General features: G+C 42.1%; 1 protein-coding gene across 5 annotated transcripts in view; it reads left to right on the plus strand.

The window, feature by feature from the left end:
- Nucleotides 1–951: 951 nt before the first annotated feature.
- Nucleotides 952–18,728, plus strand: part of Bdp1 (BDP1 general transcription factor IIIB subunit) — a 97,155-nt gene continuing 79,378 nt past the window's right edge. For 4 of the 5 annotated variants that reach the window (XM_090331801.1, XM_090331797.1, XM_090331798.1 and 1 more), the window contains exons 1-7: nt 952–1,390; nt 3,813–4,089; nt 4,609–4,718; nt 7,466–7,525; nt 9,072–9,203; nt 13,283–13,416; nt 16,542–16,636. In XM_090331801.1, coding sequence (XP_090187927.1) covers nt 1,179–1,390; nt 3,813–4,089; nt 4,609–4,718; nt 7,466–7,525; nt 9,072–9,203; nt 13,283–13,416; nt 16,542–16,636 — 1,020 coding nt within the window. In that variant the 5' untranslated portion in view covers nt 952–1,178. The remainder of the gene's footprint in view (nt 1,391–3,812; nt 4,090–4,608; nt 4,719–7,465; nt 7,526–9,071; nt 9,204–13,282; nt 13,417–16,541; nt 16,637–18,728) is intronic. The other variant, XM_090331800.1, reaches the window with a different exon arrangement.

Genomic DNA, 18,728 nt, shown 5'->3' on the forward strand with positions numbered 1-18,728 from the left:
AGGAGGCTGACATCTGAGGATCACAGTTTGGAGCCAGTCTGGGCAGGAAAGTCTGTGAAACTCTCATCTTTGATTAAGCAACAAAAAGTCAGAAATGGAGCTGTGGTTCCAAGAGTAGAGCACTAGCTTTAAGCAAAAATCTAAGGGATTAGGCCTGGCATGATAACTTATGCCTGCAATTCCAGCTACATAGGAGGCTGAGCTCTAAGGTTTCTGGTTCTAAGCCACTGTTGGCAGGAAAGTCTACGAGATTGTCACCTCCAATTAACCATCAGAAATCCGGAAGTGGAGCTGTGAATCAAGTGGTAGGGTTCTAGCTTTGAGGGTAAAAGTTCAGGGTGAGCGTCCAGGTTTGGCGTTCAAGCCTAGGACCAACACATTTTTATTTTCTCTTTTTGTGGGTTATGGGGCTTGAACTCGGCCTGGGCACTGTCCCTGAGCTCTTCAGCTCAAGGCCACAGCCCTATCCCTTGAGCAAAGGCTCCACTTCCAGGACCAACACAAAAGTCAAAAAACAAACAACAGTAACCCCCACAAAACAAAACTGCGGGACTAGGCGTAGATCCTGAGCTCCAACCTAGCAAACACCAAAAATGTAGCAGCGATTTTAACGGCTTGTCTCGGGTGTGAGTTCATAGTGTGTGCGCAGCTCAGTGGTTAGAATGTAGTCTGCATGCGGGAGACGCTGAGTTGGAGTCTTCAAATATCGAGAAGGAAAAAAAAATTAAGTAAGTTAAAGCTAATGACCGGGCTACTGCTTCCTTTCCTCTCAGCCACGGCTGAAAGGCACAGGGGACGGCAGAGCGCACGCCTCTGCGCCTCCACTTCCGGCGTGCAGGTAACCTAACCGAGGCGCTCGCAGTTACCATGGCTCCCGGCGCCGTGGTCAGACGTCATCGCTGGGCGCCGAATGATTACGCGACGGTGCCTGCGCCCTCTACGGGGCCGGGATCCGGGAGGAGGGAGAAATTTAGGCATTCGTGTGGCAGGGTCATGAAGAAGAGGCGGCGGCGGGAGAAAGGAGGCGGCGGTAGGGGCGCAAAACTGCGGTAGCGGCCGCTGGCTTTGGTCTGGCTTTGTGGGGAGGGCGGAGGTCCTAACGCGGTTTCCGGCCGTGCTTGGGGCTCTGCGCTGGGCGCGGCGGTGGAAGCCGCGTCCCGGGGCCCCCTGGCTCCGCCATGTTCCGCAGGGCACGCCTAAGCGTGAAGCCGAATGTCAGGCCTGGTGTAGGCGCCAGGGGCACCACTGCACCCCAACCCCAGCGTGGACGGGAGTCTCTCAAGCCACCGGAGCCTGCAGTCGAGTCCGCTCCAAAGACTGCGGAGTCCACACATGTGCCGGCGGTGGATTCCGGGGGATCGGAGCCCCAGGAAAAGGCTCCAGAGAGCAGGTAAGCGCTTATGTGGGGAGTTTGAAGCTGAACACATGAACTTTAATTGTGGGAGTCATTCCTCGCTTGTAGCGTCAGCCTTTCCTGTCAGTCTGATGAAACCACTCCCAACTGCAGTTTATCTCTTCTCGGACGGGTAATGTGTAGAGAACTAGCGTTGAGCATTAAAAAGTGTTCAAGGACCTGAATTCAAAGCTCAGAAGTGGCGGAAAAAAAAATCTTGAAGACAAGAATAGCTAAGTTATCATATGAAAATTTAATTTACTTTGGGTACTTTTACTGGTTCCCCTCGTCATCCTTTGCCTTCCGGTGCTGGGAAATCAAACCCCTCCGTAAGTGCTAAGCAAGCGCGCTTTTGCCGCGGAGCTTCATTCTTAGCCTTGCTTTGATGCTGCTCACTTTTGTCAGTGCGAAGGAGAGAGTCAGGCTGCTTGGATTGGTTTGAAGTATGCTCCTCTTCTCCTCCCCCCCCCCCCCCCCGCCTTTCTTTCTTCTTAGTCTTAAACTTAGGACCAGGGTACTGTCCTTGAACTTTTTCAATGCTTGCACTCTACCACTTGAACCACAGTATCATTTCCGGCTTTTTTTGTGTGTGTGTGTTTGTGGTACCAGGGGATCAAACCCAGGGCTTTGCGAATGCTAGACAGGCATTCCACCCCTAGGGCACACTCAGCCACTGAAAAAAAAAGTTTTTGAGGAGGGGGGTGTAATTTCCCCTTTGGCCTGAAATGGTGCTGGGAATATTGTTGCTTTATTATTTCAGCCGTGCTCAGTAATTTCTGAGTTTTACATGAACCCATTTCAGAATTTTGGGTCAAAATGAAGGTGCTCAATTGATTACTGTTAATAAATTTTTTAGCCAGGTGTCAGTGGCTCACATCCGTAATCCTAGCTACTCAGGAGGCTGACATCTGAGGATTGTGGTTCAAAGCCAGTCTAGGCAGGCAAGTTCCCATGAGATTCTTAACTCCAGTTAACCACTTAAAAACCTGAGTGGCTCTGTCGCTAAATTGGTAGAGTGCTAGCTTTCAACATAGGCTCAGGGTTAGCGCCCAGGCCCTGAATTCAAGCTACACCATCGACCAAAAAAAAAAAAAAGTTATTATTAAGCTATTGATTGAACAGTAGGGCTACCACTTTATAAGTCAGCTAAGGAATTTTTTTTTCTTTTTCTTTTTGTTTGGTGGTGGGGTTTGAACTTGGGGCCTGGACACTGTTCCTGAGCTCTTTCCCTCAAGGATATGTTTTACTACTTTGACCTACAGGGCCACTTCTGGTTTTCTTGTGGTTAATTGGAGATAAGAATCTATGGGGCCAGGCACTGTGGCTCAGGCTTGTAATCCTAGCTACTCAGAAGGCTGAGATCTGAGGACCAGGGTTCAAAACCAACCCAGGCAAGAAAGTAAGAAAGTCTCTGAGACTCTTATCCTCAATTAACCACCACAAAACCAGAAGTGGAGCTGTGTCTCAAGGGGTAGGGTTGTAACCTTGAGCTGAAGAGCCCAGGGACAACACCCAAGCCCAGGAGTAGGGCTACTTGAGCCTCAGCACCACTTCCAGCTTTTTTTCTATGTATATGGTATTGAGGAATTGAACCCCGGTCTTCATGCATGTTAGGCAAGTACTCTACCACTAGGCTAAACTCCTCCCCAACTGTTAATTTTTTTTTTTTTTTTTGCCAGTCCTGGGCTTGGGCTCAGGGCTTGAGCACTGTCCTTGGACTTTCTCAAGGCTAGCACTCTACCACTTGAGCCTCAGCACCACTTCTGGCTTTTTGCTAGGTATGTGGTACCGAGGAATCGAACCCGGGTCTTCATGCATGCTAGGCAAGCACTCTACCACTAGGCCAAACTCCCAGCCCCTAACTGTTAATTTTTAACTTATTAGTTGTAGGGCTTGAACTCTGGGTCCTGTGCTGCCCTTGAGCTATTTTTGCTCAAGACTAGCACTCTATTACTTTGAGCCACAGTGCCACTTTCTATTTTCTGGTGGTTAATGGGAGATAAGAGTCTCCAGGACTTTCTTACCTGGGCTACCTTCAAATTGTGAACCTCAGATCTCAATCTCCTAAGTAGCTAGGGTTAGAGGTATGATGGGTTGGGAGTGTATCCTAGTGACAGAGTGCTTGCCTAACATGCATGAAGCCTTGAGTTCAGTTTCTAGTATTATGGGCACAGAAAAAGCTGGAAGTGGTGCTGTGGTTCAAGTGGCAGAATTCTAGCCTTGAGCAAAATGCATCCAAGGACAGTTTCCAGGCCCTGAGTTCAAGCCCCAGACCTGGCAAAAAAAAAAAAAAAAGATTATGGGTATGAGCCACTTGTGCTCAGCTTTACTGTTTTGAATATTTTGCCAAGCTAGATTCTAAAATTAACACGTTTAAAAGAAGAGTCACAGTGCCTTTTTTCCCTTTTACTTTCAACAGGGATGAAAAGACTGGTGATGAACGAAAGGTTGAAGAATCCACTAACGTGTCTACTACTGTTTCACAGAGAAGAAAACGAGTATCAAGTACTAATAGTCTAGTGAAACCTAGTGTCAGTGTTCCTTCACAATCTCATCCCTTATCTACAGTTAATCAAGATACTTCACAGCCAAACCCCATTCCAACAAGAGAGAAACAGCCATGTTCAGACAGATATCGAATATATAAAGCCCAGAAACTCAGGGAGATGTTAAAGGAAGAATTGAGAAAAGAGAAGGTGAGGAAAATCAGAATTTTGATGTTGCCTGTTAGATTTCTGTTTTTTAGGTTAGTATGTCATATTTTGGAAAAGGAAATAGGCATCTGTATTATTAGAGAAACAAAGGCAAATAATCCTCTTATGTTATAAAAATTCCTCCTGTTAGTACAATGATTAAAAAAAAAACAGTGGACCTCATCAACTGTTTTTTCCATCTGATATAGTAATTTTTTTTTTCCCACTTGTGGCACTTGAACTCTCGGCTTGGGCACTGTTTCTGAGCTCTTCAGCTTAAGGCTAGCACCCTACTAGTTGAGACACAGCATCACTTCCAGTTTTCTGGTCGATAATTTGAGATAAGAGCCTCATAGTCGGTTGTGCCTCCTTCATAGCCGGGATTATAGGGATGAGCCATCAGTGCCTAGCTTTGCTACAGTTTTAATGACTATTATATACATTCTTTGGGAGTAATAGTGAACGTAATGCATTTGATTTTTTTTTCGGTTTATAAAAATGTGTCTATGTTTGCTTATGTAGAAACAATGGAAAAACAAATATGGTATAACTGAAAGCCAGAAAATGGCAGATCGTTCAAAAATGACAATGAGAGACTTCATATATTATCTTCCAGATAAAAATCCTATGGCGTAAGTAAAATTTGTTCTTAAAGTTCCTTATTTTCTAAAGCATTTTGGTATGATTTATAGTATTATGCTGTCTCTCTATATAATATATATGCAAATATATATTATATATATATACATATACACACACACGTATATATATATATATATATATATATATATATATATATATTTTTTTTTTTTTTGCCTGGGCCTTGCACTCAGGGCCTTCGTACTGTCCTTGATTTTTCTCAGGCTAGTGCTCTACCATTTGAGCAACAGCACCACTACTGGCCTTTTCTGTGTATGTGGTGCTAAGGAATCAAACCCAGGGCTTCATGCATGCACTCTACCAGTAGACCATGCTTCAGGTCCCTGTATATTATGAAGAGGCAGAAATGGTCTTGAACTCAGGGCCTGGCTTTTTCTTCTTCTTCTTTTTTTTTTTTTTTTTTGCCAGTCCTGGGCTTGAGCTCAGGGTCTGAGCACTGTCCTTGGACTTTCTAAAGGCTAGAGCTCTACTACTTGAGCCTCAGCACCACTTCTGGCTTTTTTCTATGTATGTGGTACCGAGGAATTGAACCCGGGTCTTCATGCATGCTAGGCAAGCACTTTAACCACTAGGCCAAATTTCCAGCCCGGCTTTTTCTTATGGCTAGCGCTCTACCACTTGAGCTACAGCATCATTTTTCGGCTTTTTCTGTGTATGTGATACCGAGGAATTGAACCCAGGGCTTTGTGCTAGGGGAACACTCTACTGCCACCCAGATGGTCTAGTTTTTATGTCCTACATTGTAATTAAATATAGTGCAGAGGGTAAACTTAAACTATGTTACATGCATATGGGACATGTAACAATGAATATACAGTTAGATCGTAGATACATACCAGGATTCTTTTTTTTTTAATATATAGAGGGGTTGCAGTTATATTCACCAGATAGAAGGTGTATTACTTCTCACATATTGATACCCCTTCCCATGTTTTTGTCCCCTTTTCCCTCCCCCCATCTCCTCCCCTCATTTTCCCCCTTCCCTTTTCTATTTCAAACAAACAAATAAATATATATACACACACATATATACAATATAGCAGGTAACAAAGATACTGTAACAATGTGAGATTAACCAAAGGGCAACAAAAGAGAAGAGAAAAAAACATAGTACATTAAGAACAACAGTCACTTATAATTAAGCTCTTGTTCCCATGTCCTGGAGGTCCATTAATTTAGCCTCATTCTATATGGTCTTATGTATCTAGGTTTTGAGCTACTGTAATCCTCTGCTAGGAGAGCCCTGGTTGTGCTCATTATTACAAATGAGGGAAACCATTGAGCCTATGTTCCTTTGGGTCTGGCTTACTTCACTTAATATGATTTTTTCCAAATATTTCCCATTTCCTTACAACTGGGGCGGTGTCATTCTAATGGCAGCATAGAATTCCATTGTATATAAATACCCTATCTTCGTGATCCAATCATCTACTGAGGGGCATCTGGGTTGGTTCCATATCTTTGCTATGGTAAATAGTGCTGCAGTGAACATCATTGTGTTAGTGGCTTTAGTATGTCCTTGTTTCTGGATGATTGGGTAAAGGCTAAGTAGTGGAATTGCTGTGTCATAGGGGAGATCTATGTTTAGTCTTTTGAGGAACCGCCACACTGCTTTCCATCGTGGTTCTTAGCAGGATTTGTTACTTTTTTTTTTTTTACCATCCTGGGTAAAAAAACTCAGGGCCTGGGCATAATCTTTTCCTCAAGGCTACTTGAGCCATACCTCTACTTTGGCTTTTTTTTTTTTTTTTGCCAGTCCTGGGCTTGGACTCAGGGCTTGAGCACTGTCCTTGGACTTTCTCATGGCTGGCACTCTACCACTTGAGCCTCAGCACCACTTCCAGCTTTTTGCTATGTATGTAGGGTACTGAGGAATCGAACCCGGGTCTTCGTGCATGCTAGGCAAGCACTCTATCAGTAGGCCAAACTCCCGGCCCCTACTTTGTCTTTTTGCTGGCTAACTGGAAATAAGAGTCTCTTGGGTTTTCCTGTTAGCTCTGGTTTTGCTGGTTTTGAACTGATCCTCAGTTCTTAGCTTCCTGAGTAGCTGGTATTATAGATGTGAACCAACCACTAGTGCCCAGCTATTTTGGTGCTGGGGGATAAAATCCTAAGCTGTGCATGGTAAACAAACTGAGCTAATTTCTCTGGTTATAACTGCAAAATTGAAGTGTTGTAGCATACCATATTAAAAAACAAACAAGAAAGTTAAGACAATTTCCCTCTGGCCAGCAGGAAGAATTGATAAAATGTAAATTAATAATTTATTGCCTGGTTCCAGAGGCTCATGCCTGTAATCATAGCTACGCAGGAGGCTGAGATCTGAGGATCACAGTTGAAAGCCAGCATGGGCATGAAAGTTTTCGAGACTTTCACCAATTAACCACCAGAATACTGGAAATGGGGCTGTGGCTCAAGAGATGAATTGCTTAGGGACAGGGCTCAGGCCCCGAGTTCAAGCCCCATGACTGGAAAAAAAAATTACTAAACTTTATAATTTTTTTTTTTTTGCCTGTCCGTGGGCAAAAACTTGGAGCCTGGGCTTTTTCCTTCAGCCTGGCACTCTAAGCCTGGCACTCTAACACTTGAGCCACTGAACTGCCTTTTCTGTCTGTGTGGTACTGAGGAATTGAATCCAGGGCTTCTTGCATGCTAGGCATGCATTCTACCACTAAGCCACATTCCCAGCCCTAAGATTTTTTTAATTTGTGTTTAATAGTTCTTCACTGGAACAAGAAAAGAAAAATGAAAAATCATTGACTTCAGTTCAACCAAGAGAGTAAGTACCTCTTATTCTGTCATGTGTATTTTTCTATTTCTTTCTCAGTACTGGGAATCAAAGTTAGAGCCTCACATACATTGTATTATTTTCGTTTTGGCCAGTTCTGGGGCTTGAACTCAGGGCCTGGGCACTGTCCTTCAACACATTTTGCTCAAGAGTAGTGCTCTGCCACTTGAACCACAGCACCACTACTGTCTTTTTCTGTTTATGTGGTAACTGAAGAATTGAACCAAGAGCTTCATGTGAGGCGAGCACTCTTATTACTAGGCTATAGGCTATGCTTCTGGGTCCATCATACATATTAAACTACATCCATTTTCTTCTCATTTTGAAAAATAAAATCAGTGGTATTTCCTATTACAGATTGCTTCTGTTTTTTTTTTTTTGGCCCATATCTGGGCTTGAACTGAGGGGCTAGGCACTGTCTCTGAGCCTCTATGCTCAAGGCTAGTACTCTACCACTTGAGTCATAGTGCCACTTATGGCTTTTTTGAGTAGTGTAACGGAGATAACAATCTCATGGGGACTTCTCTGCTCATACTGGCTTCAAACAATAATCCTCAGATCCCAGCCTCTTGAGTAGCTAGGATTATAGGCAAGAGCTACTTGCACTGGGATTTTTCTTCTTTTGGTCCCTCCTTTTCTCCCTCCCTCCCGTCCTTTTTTTGTTGTTGGTTGTGGGGCTTGGATGTTGTCCCTGAGCCCTTCACCTCAAGGCTGCCGCCCTGTTCCTTGACATAAGATGCCACTTCTGGTTTTCTGATGGTTAGTTGGAGATAAGAGTCTTACGGACTTTAGTGCCCAGACTGGCTTTGAACCAAGATCCTCAGATCTCAGCTTCTGAGTAGCTAGGGTTACAGGCACCTTCCTTTTTTGTTTTTTATGCTGAGGCTGGGAATTCAAAGCCTGGGTGCTGTCCACGAGTAGCTAAGAGTCACTGTTGCCTGACTTATTTTATTTTATTTTTTTTTGGTGCCAGTATTGGGGATTGAACTTGGCCTAATACTCTGTTTAGGTGTTTTTGCTTAAAGCTGTCACTCTCTCATTTGAGCCCCATTTTCATTCTGGCTTTTTGCCAATATTTTTTTGTTAATATTTTGTTAATTGAGGCTAAGAGTCTCATGGACTTTTCCTGCTTGGTTTGGCTTTGGACTGTGATCCTTAGATGGTTAGCCATCTTAGTAGCTAGGATTATAGTTGTGAGTCATCAGTGCTAGGTGGTGGAGGCAGCAGTGGCTGCTGCTGCTTCCTCTTCCTTGTCCTCCTTTCTTCTTCTCCTCTTTCTCCTCCTTCTCCTCATCGTTCTTTTCTTCTTCCTTCTTTCTTCTTCCTTCCTCCTCTTCCTCTTCCTTCCTCCCTCCCTCCCTCCTTCCCTCCCTTCTTTCCTTCCTTCCTCCTCCTTCTCAGTCTCCTCTATCCCTTCTCCCCCTTCCCCCTCATACTCCTGCTCTTCTAGTTTTACTATGTAGTTTAGCCTGTATTTGAACTCTCCTGCCCTAGGAAATACTTATAGTTGCGTGGATTAATTTGCCTTTGTATTTAGTAGGCAAGAAAATAGGGGTACTCCTGATGTTGATGAAAATGAAGAAATGGAAGAAGAGACAGATGATGGGCCATTGCTGGTCCCTCGTGTAAAAGTGGCTGAAGATGGCTCTATTATTTTGGATGAAGAAAGGTAAGTTAGAAGTAATAGAATGTGACAGTGGGTAGATAAGTTGGAGAAAGAGAAGTTGAAAAGATGTTGGTTTCATAATAACAAATTTTCTGTGTCTAAAGAGGAAGATCCTATTTCTGGTCCTCTACTATTAACTACATTTTGTGGGAGAGAGCTAGGCTGGGTCCCTATTGTTTCAGTGCCATCTTGCTTCCCCCTTAAGAACATTTTAAAAAATAGATAAATAGAGGCTGGGAATTTGGCCTAGTTGGAGTGCCTGGCTAGCAAGCACGAAGACCCAGGTACCACATATGTAGAAAAAGCCAGAAGTGATGCTGTGGCTCAATTGGTAGAGATCTAGCCTTGAGAAAGTCCAAGGACAGTGCCTAAGCCCAGAGTTGAAGCTCAGAACTGGCCAAAAAAAAAAAAAAAAAAAAAAAAAAATGGGTGCTGTGGCTCACGTCTGTAATCCTAGCTCCTCACAGGCTGAGATCTGAGGATCACAGTTCAAAGCCATCCCTGGCACTAAAGACCATGGGACTCTTATCTCCAATTGCATCTCCAGGGGTAGGGCAGTCCCGTAGAACTGAAGAGTTCAGGGACAACGCCTAGAAAAAAGAAAAAAAGAAAAAAAATAGATGAATAGGGAAATCAAGAAATGAAAAATCTTTGCTAGTTTATTTTTGCTTTTTGATTGCATTCGGGATTGTACTCAGAGCCTCAAGTTTGCTGGGCAGGTACTCTACTAATTGCACTATACCTCTAGCCCTTTGACTGATCTATTTCACCAGTCCTGGAACTTGGACTCAGGGCCTGAGCACTGCCCTTGGCTTTCTCAAGGCTAGTGTTCTACCACTTGAGTTATAGCACCACTTCTGGCTTTTCTATGTAGATGGTACCAAGGAATCAAATCCAGGTCTTCATGCATGCTAGGCAAGCATTCTACCACTAGGTCAAACTCATGGCTGACAGTTTTATTAATAAATAGCATTAAACTTTGATGATAAGGATATGTAAATATAATACTACGTACTGTATACTATATACTATAATACCCCTGTTGTTTTGTATTTTTCTGGTATTGGTGCTTCAACTTCAAAACGCTTGTTCTATCCATTACTGCTTGTAATCTGCTATTTGAGCCACACTTCTATTTCTAGCTTTTTCCTGGTTAATTGGAGATAACAGTCTTGGATTTGACTGGCTGGCTTTGAGCCTCAATTCTCAAATTTCAGGCTCTTGTTGGTTATGGTGGCATGCATGAGTAATCTAGAGGAGAATGAGGCAAAATTATTAGGAGTTAAAAATCTCATTTTCTTAACTAGTTAGGATTATAGGCATGGGCCACTAGCCTTTAATCTGTTCTTTTTTTGTGATTATGATTTCACTGGTCCTTAAATAGGTAAAAACATATTTTAACTGTCTGTAGGAATGTAAGCTATAAATAATACACATATAGGAGCTGGGAGTTTGGCCTAATGGTAGAGTGCTTCCTTTAGCATGCACAAAGACCTGGATTCAAGTCCTCAGTACAATATGCATAGAAAAGCCAGGAGTAGTGCTGTGACTCAAGTGCTAGAGTGCTAGCCTTGATGAAAGCCCAAGGACAGTGCTCAAGTCCTGAGTTCAAGCCCCAGGACTGGGGAGGTGGAGTGAGGGGAAGGGCTGAGAATGTAGCCTAGTGGTAGAGTGCTTGCCTAGCATGCATGAGGCCCTATGTTTGATTCCTTGGTAACACATACACAGAAAAAAGCTGGCAGTGGTGATGTGGCTCCAGTGGTAGAGTGCTAGCCTTGGGAAAGCTTAAGGATACTGCCAAAGCCCTGAGTTCAAGCCCCAGGAATGGCCAAAAAAAAAAAAAAAGAAAAGAAATAATTTTCACAATTCCTATAGTGTATAGCAGTGTGTCTGTCTATATTTAATAGATGACATATGAACAAAGCACTTTTATTTATTTTGGGGGCTGGTCCTAGGACTTGAACCCAGGGCATAGTTCCTTTCCCTGAGATTTTTTTGGTTAAGGCTGTTGCTGTACCACCTAAGCCACAGCTCCATTTCTAGTGTTGTGGTGATCAATTGGAGATAAAAGTCTCATTGACCTTCTTTACTCGCTGGCTTCAAACTGTGTTCCTTGTATTTCAGTCTTCTTTATAGCTAGGATTGCAGGTTTGAGCCATTGACACCCGGCATAAAACACATATTTTTTATATAATGAGAGAATGTTTTATAAATTTCACATTGTTAATGGATTTTTCTGTGTATGTGGGAGGGGTTCGTGGGCTTGAACTCTGGGCCTGAGCACTTTCCCTGAGCTCTTCAGCTGAAGGTTACCATTCTACCCTGGGTCTGGGTGTTGTTCCTGAGTTTTTTTTAGTTCAAGGCTACCATCCTACCCCTGGAGCCAGAGAGACAGTTCTGTTTTTCTACTGGTTAATTGGAGATAAGAGTCTCAGGGACTTTAGTGCCCAGGCTGGTTTTGAGTCAGATCATTAGATCTCAGCCTCCTGAGTAGCTAGGATTACAGGCAGGAGCTGCCATCCCCAGCTTGCTCATGGATTTAAAAAAATTTTTATTAACATTGATTTTTACATCATATTTCAAATGTCATGTTAAACAATTATTCAAAAAAGTGATCTATATACAACCACTGGCACATAGATTTTAGAACATAATTAAAATTAAGCTGAAGGTGTGTATGTCATATATACATATTAAACTATGTAATAAAACATTATATCTATAGAGTATATAGCCCATCATAGATTTTTATGTCTGTGTAGTTATGTTTATATCTCCAAGACCATGTCCATAACCTTGGGTACCCAAATATTGAGTCATTGCTCTTGTACTGTTTGGATCTAATATCTACATATTAAGGATACCATGCGTCTTTTGTTCCTTTGGTCTTGACTTATCTCACTCAACATGATTCACTCTAGTTTCATTCACTTCCCAGCAAATGCCATTATTATTATTATTATTATTATTTTTTTTTTTTTCCAGTCCTGGGCTTGAGCTCAGGGCCTGAGCACTGTCCTTGGACTTTTTCTCAAGGCTAGAGCTCTTCCACTTGAGCCTCAGTACCACTTCCGGCTTTTTTCTATGTATGTGGTACCAAGGAATCGAACCCGGGTCTTTGTGCATGCTAGGCAAGCACTTTAACCACTAGGCCAAACTCCTGGCCCCCAAATGCCATTATTTTATCTTGTCTGTGGGCTGTGTAGAATTCTATTGTATGTATGTACCACATTTTTTGTATCCATTCATCTGCAGTAGGGCATCTGGATTGCTTCCATTGCTTCGCTATTGTGAATAGTACAGAGATGTACATGGCTGAGCAGGTGTCCGTATCATATCCTGGGTTATGATGCTCGGGGTAGATGCCCAGAAGTGGTATGACAGGATCATAGGGAAGGTCTAATTACTTTTTTTTTTTCTTTTTTCTTTTGCCAGTCCTGGGCCTTGAACTCAGGGCTTGGGCACTGTCCTTGGGCTCTTAGGCTTTCTCAAGGCTAAAGCTCTATCACTAGAGCCTCAGTACCACTTCTGGCTTTTTTTTTCTATATATGTGGTACCGAGGAATCGAACCCTAGTCTTTGTGCATGCTAGGCAAGTACTCTACCACTAGGCTAAACTCCCGGCCTATTTTCATTTTTTTAAGAAACCTCAAAACTGCCTTCCAGAGCGGCTGAACTAGTTTATGTTCTCTCCAGCAGTGCAGTAGGTTTCCTCTTTTTCCACAATTTCACATTGCTAATGGATTTTTTTAAGAATGGGTTTACATTTCTTTTTAAATTTTATTTTGTTATTTTTTACTTAATGTGGTCCAGAAGAATTGAATCAGGGCCTCATGTATGTTAAGCAAGCATTCTTGCTAGGTTTACACTTACTTCTATATTTTGGGCATGACATTTATGTGGAAATTAGTAGATATTTTGAACATACATATTTAAATATACCTATTTTTTCAAAGGTATATTTGTGTACTTTTTATGTAACTTCTCTTGTAAATTTAACATCTAAGTATTTAAATCTAATTTACTGTTTATTTTTTCAGATATTTTTAATGTGAATCTATTTGAAAACTTTTTTTTTTCCAGTTTAACTGTAGAGGTTTTAAGGACAAAAGGCCCCTGTGTTGTTGAGGAAAATGACCCTATATTTGAGCGAGGCTCTACAACTACCTATTCCAGCTTTAGAAAAAACTGTTATTCTAAACCGTGGTCAAATAAAGGTAATTTAATTTCCATTAAAATTATTAATTAGATTTCTTAAGTAATATGTATATTAACAAGTTGTTTTCTCTCTAGCTAATATTATTGGCACTTTCTATCTATACCTGTGCAGCTATATCTCTGTGTCCTTAAAGATCTTATTTAGAATTAGATTTTTGGTTAGTTTGGCTAGAATCGTCTTCTGTCAAATCCTTCTATAAAGAAATAGCATTAAAGCCTGGTGCAGTGGTTCGTGCCTGTAATCCTAACTACTCTGGAGGCTGAGATCTGAGGATCACAGTTCAAAGCCAAAGATTCTGAGAGTCTTATCTCCAATTAATCACTAGAAAAGTGCAAGTAGGGCTGTGGCTCAGGGGGTAGGGCTTGAGCTGAAGAGCTCAAGGACAGTGCCCAGGACCAGAGTTCAAGCCCCATGACCCACCCCTAACACACAAAAAGCATTAAATGGAAAATTAACATTTCTAAAGTCATGTTCTTTTTCAGATAGTATTGTATAATAAAGTCTGTGTAGGTACAAATTATACTACTTAACCTAGCGTTGTAGTAACACTTGTCTGTAATCCTAGCAACTAAAATAGAAATTCGGGTTGGGTGCCATGACTCATGCCTATAATCCTAGCTGCTTGGGAGGCTGAAATCTGAGGATCATTGTTCAAAGCCAGCCCAGCCACTGAAGTCAAAGAGACTCTTATCTCCAATTAACCACCAGAAAACTGGAAGTGGTGCTATGGCTCTAGGGCATTAGCTACAAGCAGTAGAAGCCAGATGCTGGTTATTTACACCTTATAGCCTAGCTCCTCAGAAGGCTGATTTATGAGAATTGAGATTGGAACTGGGCACCAGTGGCTTACTTTTGTAAACCTAGCTATTAAGGATGCTAAGATCTGAGCATCAAAGTTTGAAGTCAGCCTAGTTAGGAAACTCCATTAGACTCTTACCTTTTTTTTTTTGGTGGGTCATGGGGCTTGAACTCTAGGTCTGGGCACTGTCCCTGAGTTCTTAAGCTCAAGTCTACCGCCCTACCCTTGAGCCAAGCCCCAATTCCCCTTTTCTAGTGATTAATTGGAGATACAAGTCTCATGGACTTTAGTGCCCTTAGTACCCAAGCTGGTTTAGAACCTCCATCCTCAGATCTCAGCCTCCTGGGTAGCTGGGATTACTGGCGTGAGCCACAGCACCCGGCTCCTACTTCATTTTACACTCAAACTCCTTCCCTGTCTCTCCTTCCTTTCTCCTCTCTCTCTCTCTCTTCCTCCCTTCCCTGCTGTCTTTCTCCTCCCTTTTTTTGGCCTGTCCTGGGGCTTGAATTCTGGATCTGGGCACGGTCCCTGAGCTTTTGTGCTAAAGACTAGCACTTGAGCCACAGCTCTACTTCTGGCTTTTTTTTTTTTTTTTTTTTTTTTTGCCAGTCCTGGGCTTGAGCTCAGGCCTGAGCACTGTCCTTGGACTTTCTCAAGGCTAGTGCTCTACCACTTGAGCCTCAGCACCATTTCCGGCTTTTTTCTATGTATGTGGTACCGAGGAATTGAACCCGGGTCTTCATGAATGCTAGGCAAGCACTTTAACCACTAGGCCAAACTCCCGGCCCCTCCCCCTTGTTTTTTGTAGTTTAGTGGGGATAAGGGTTTTTTGCCCAGGCTGACTTCAAGCTATGATCCTCAGATCTCAGTGTTCTGAGTAGCTAGCATTACAGGTGTGTGTCCCCTGATCTTTTTCTTTTTCTTTTCTTTTGTCAGTCATGGCGCTTGAACTGAGGGTATAGGCACTGTTCCTGAAGCTCTTTCACGCAAAGCTCTGATCTTAACCACTTTGATCCACAATACTAATTCTAGTTTTCTGGTGGTTAATTTGAGGAGATAAGAGACTCCAGGTCTTTCTTACCTGGGCAAGCTTCAAGCCAGGATCCTCTGATCTCAGCTTCCTGAGTAGCTAGGATTATAGGCATGAGCTACCAGCACCCAGGTTTCTTTTTGTCTTTTTGACAGGCTCTCTCTATGCAGTTTAGATGGCTTTAAACTCAGAATCCTCCTCTGCCTCCTGAGTACTGGGATTTTAGGCATGCACTGTCAGTCCCATCCTTAGCTACTTTCTCCTTATGTAGTTTAGCTCATCTTACTTGGGTACGTAATTCAGTGCTGGCCATAGATGGTAATCTTTTTTTTTTTTTTTTTGGCCAGTCCTGGGGCTTGAGCACTGTCCTTGGGCTTTCTCAAGGCTAGAGCTCTACCACTTGAGCCACAGTACCACTTCAGCTTTTTCTATGTTTGTGGTACTGAGGAATTAAGTACTAGGCCAAACTCCTGGTCCCATAGATGGCAATCTTTTAAAGGCATTTAAAGTGAGAGCAGATAACAGAAACTTAAAAAAAAAAATTAGCTGCTTTGTATGAACATAAAAAATTGCGTATGCCATTTTTTTGGGTTGTTTAACATGCTTTTGTGACTCACACCTCTAATTCTAGCTATTCAGGAGGCTGAGATCTGAGGCTTGTAGTTCAAAGCCAACCCATGCACAAAAGTCCATGAGACTCTTAACTCCCATTAGCCACCAGAAAACTGGAAGTGACTGTGTGGTTCAAAGTGGTAGAGCCCTATCCTTGACCAAAAAGAGCTCAGGGACAGGACCTAGATCCTGAATTCAAGCCCTATGGTGACCCCTCCCTCTCTAAAAAAATGCTTTTGTATATCCCCTCAGGTTCTACCCCATAAAATGAAATATTGTGAATTTTTAAAAACTCATATATAGTATTTGGGGGCATCATGGGGCTTGAACTCTGGCTCGGGTGCTGTCCCTGAGTTCTTCAGCTCAACGGCCCTACCCTGGTCCGGGGTGCTCTCTGGGAGCTCTTCAGCTCAAGGCTACCGCTACCGCCCTACCCTTGAGCCATAGCCCCACTTTCCATTTTTTATTGATTAATTGGAGATAAGAGTCTCACAGCTTTGTAATTGTAATTAATTGTAATTGCCTGGGTTGGCTTTGAAGCATGATTCTCAGATCTCAGCCTCCTGAGCTTACAGGCATAAGCCACTGTGCCGGCTTAGACTCATACATAGTATTTCTCTTAATTTTCTTTGTTCTTTACAAAGATCATTTTTCAGTTATTTTAAATCTTTTATTTTTACAGAAACAGATATGTTTTTTTTAGCCATCAGCATGGTAGGAACGGACTTTTCTATGATTGGACAACTTTTCCCTCACAGAGCAAGAATAGAAATTAAGGTAACATAAACTTAACATGCTTGTTGGCTGGAAACAATTTGCAAAGTTTTAAGTGTGTGTATGTATGTTTGTGTGCAGGTATGTGTGTATGCATGTATGTGTGTGTGTGTGTGTGTGTGTACACATGTACACATATATATTACTTTATATGTAACATAAAATATATTTTATATAAAAAGATAAATATATATACATAAATATACGCCTTTGGTTTAAATGGCAGGTTTGTTCTTTTGTTGTTTTGCTTTGTTTTTGCCAGTCCTGGGGCTTGAACTCTGGCATGGGCACTGTCCCTAAGCCTTTTTTTTGCTCAAGGTTAGTACTCTACCACTTGCGCTACAGCTCCTCTTCTGGCTTTTTCTGAGTAGTTTATTGGAGATAAGATAGAAATCTCATGGGGACTTTTCTGCCCATTCAGGCTTTGAACTACAATCCTCAGATCTGTTTCCTGAGTAGCCAGGATTACAGATGTGAGACACAGGGCCCAGTGCCAGTTGTTTCCCCCTTCACTATTTCTCCTTTAATACTTCAAAAACAAGTAAGGTTTCTCAATCTGAATATAGATACATCTCTGTTAGTCTTATGTCTCAAATATGTTTGATAAAGACACTGAACTTAAGTGCTGAGAAGATACATGTGCCAGAATATTTATTTTTATTTTTATTTTTAATTTTTTTATTGTAATTAATAAAAGGATTACATGATATTTGCCAGATAGAAGGTGCATTAATTCACATACATTGATACCCTTTCACATGTCTTGGTACCCATTACCCTCCCCCCCACCCCCGTGCCAGAATATTTTGAATAATAATTTTCTTTTTGATTGCTCATGGGGCTGGAATTCAGTGCTTTGGTGCTGTATCTGAGGTCTTCCACTCAAGACTAGCACTCTACCATGTTGAGCCACAGCACCATGTCTGGTTTTCTGTTGGTTAATTGGAGATAAGAATCTCTTGGGACTTTCCTGCCTGGGCGGCTTGCTTTGAACCATCAAAGATTTCAGCCTCCTGAGTAGTTAGGATTACAGGTATGAACCAGTAGCACCAAGGAGAAGAATAATTTTTGAACAAAGAAATATTTCTGAATTTTCTAGAAGGATATATAACAAGAATACTGAGTTCCATATAACTAAAGTACCTTGATTTTCTATTTCCATCTTAACTTTGGGAGTGATCATTTCCTCTGAACAACAGAAGTGAAGCCAGTTATAGTTAAGATGTATCTGAGAGGATATATCAAAGTTTCTTTGCTGGCAAACTTTCTCTTGTTATATTGCTGTACTGTATTCCAGATTCATGACAAGATCTGTGCTCGTCATTTCCCACCCCATAATGTTCAATTATATTAGTGAAAAATAACAAATAGCTGGATGCAGTCATGGTTACACAGGAGGATGACAATCTGAGCGTCGTGGTTTGAAGACAGTTTGGTCAGGAAAGTCCCTGAAACTCTTAACTTCAGTGGACCACTAAAATGTCATAGAAGAGCTGTGGCTGAAGTGATAGAGTATCAGCCTTGAGCAAAATAACTCAGGGATTTTCATCCCTCCTGTTAGATCTTTATAAATAATATCCATATGGTACCACATCAGCTTTTCTTTTCTTTTAGTTGTAGCAGTTTCTTTTTCAAAACGTTAAAAAAAATTATACAGTTTAGTGTGGTTAAGTGTCATTTGTTCATTTGTGCATCAGTCAAATACAACCATCATCTCTATAATCCCTCAAGTTAGCTTGCTTTCTTTTTTTTCATATATTTTTTATTGTAATTAATAGAAGGGTTACATTATGTTCGCCAGATAGAAGGTGCATTAATTCACATACATTGATACCCTTTCTATGTCTTGGTCCCCATTTCCCTCCCCACCACCCCCACTAGCTTGCTTGCTTTCTTGCCTGCCTGCCTTCTCTCTCTTTCTTTCTCTCTTTCTTTCTTTCTTGCTTTCTTGCTTTCTTCCCTCCCTCCCTCCCTCCCTCCCTCCCTCCCTCCCTCCTTTCCTTCCTTCCTTCCTTCCTTCCTTCCTTCCTTCCTTCCTTCCTTCCTTCCTTCCTTCCTTCCTTCCTTCCTTCCTTCCTTGCTAGTCCTGGGGCTT

Source organism: Megascapheus bottae, chromosome 4 (genome assembly GCF_031878675.1).
Source record: "Megascapheus bottae isolate mThoBot1 chromosome 4, mThoBot2.hap1, whole genome shotgun sequence".
In the NCBI taxonomy this organism is placed as follows: Eukaryota; Metazoa; Chordata; class Mammalia; order Rodentia; family Geomyidae; genus Megascapheus; species Megascapheus bottae.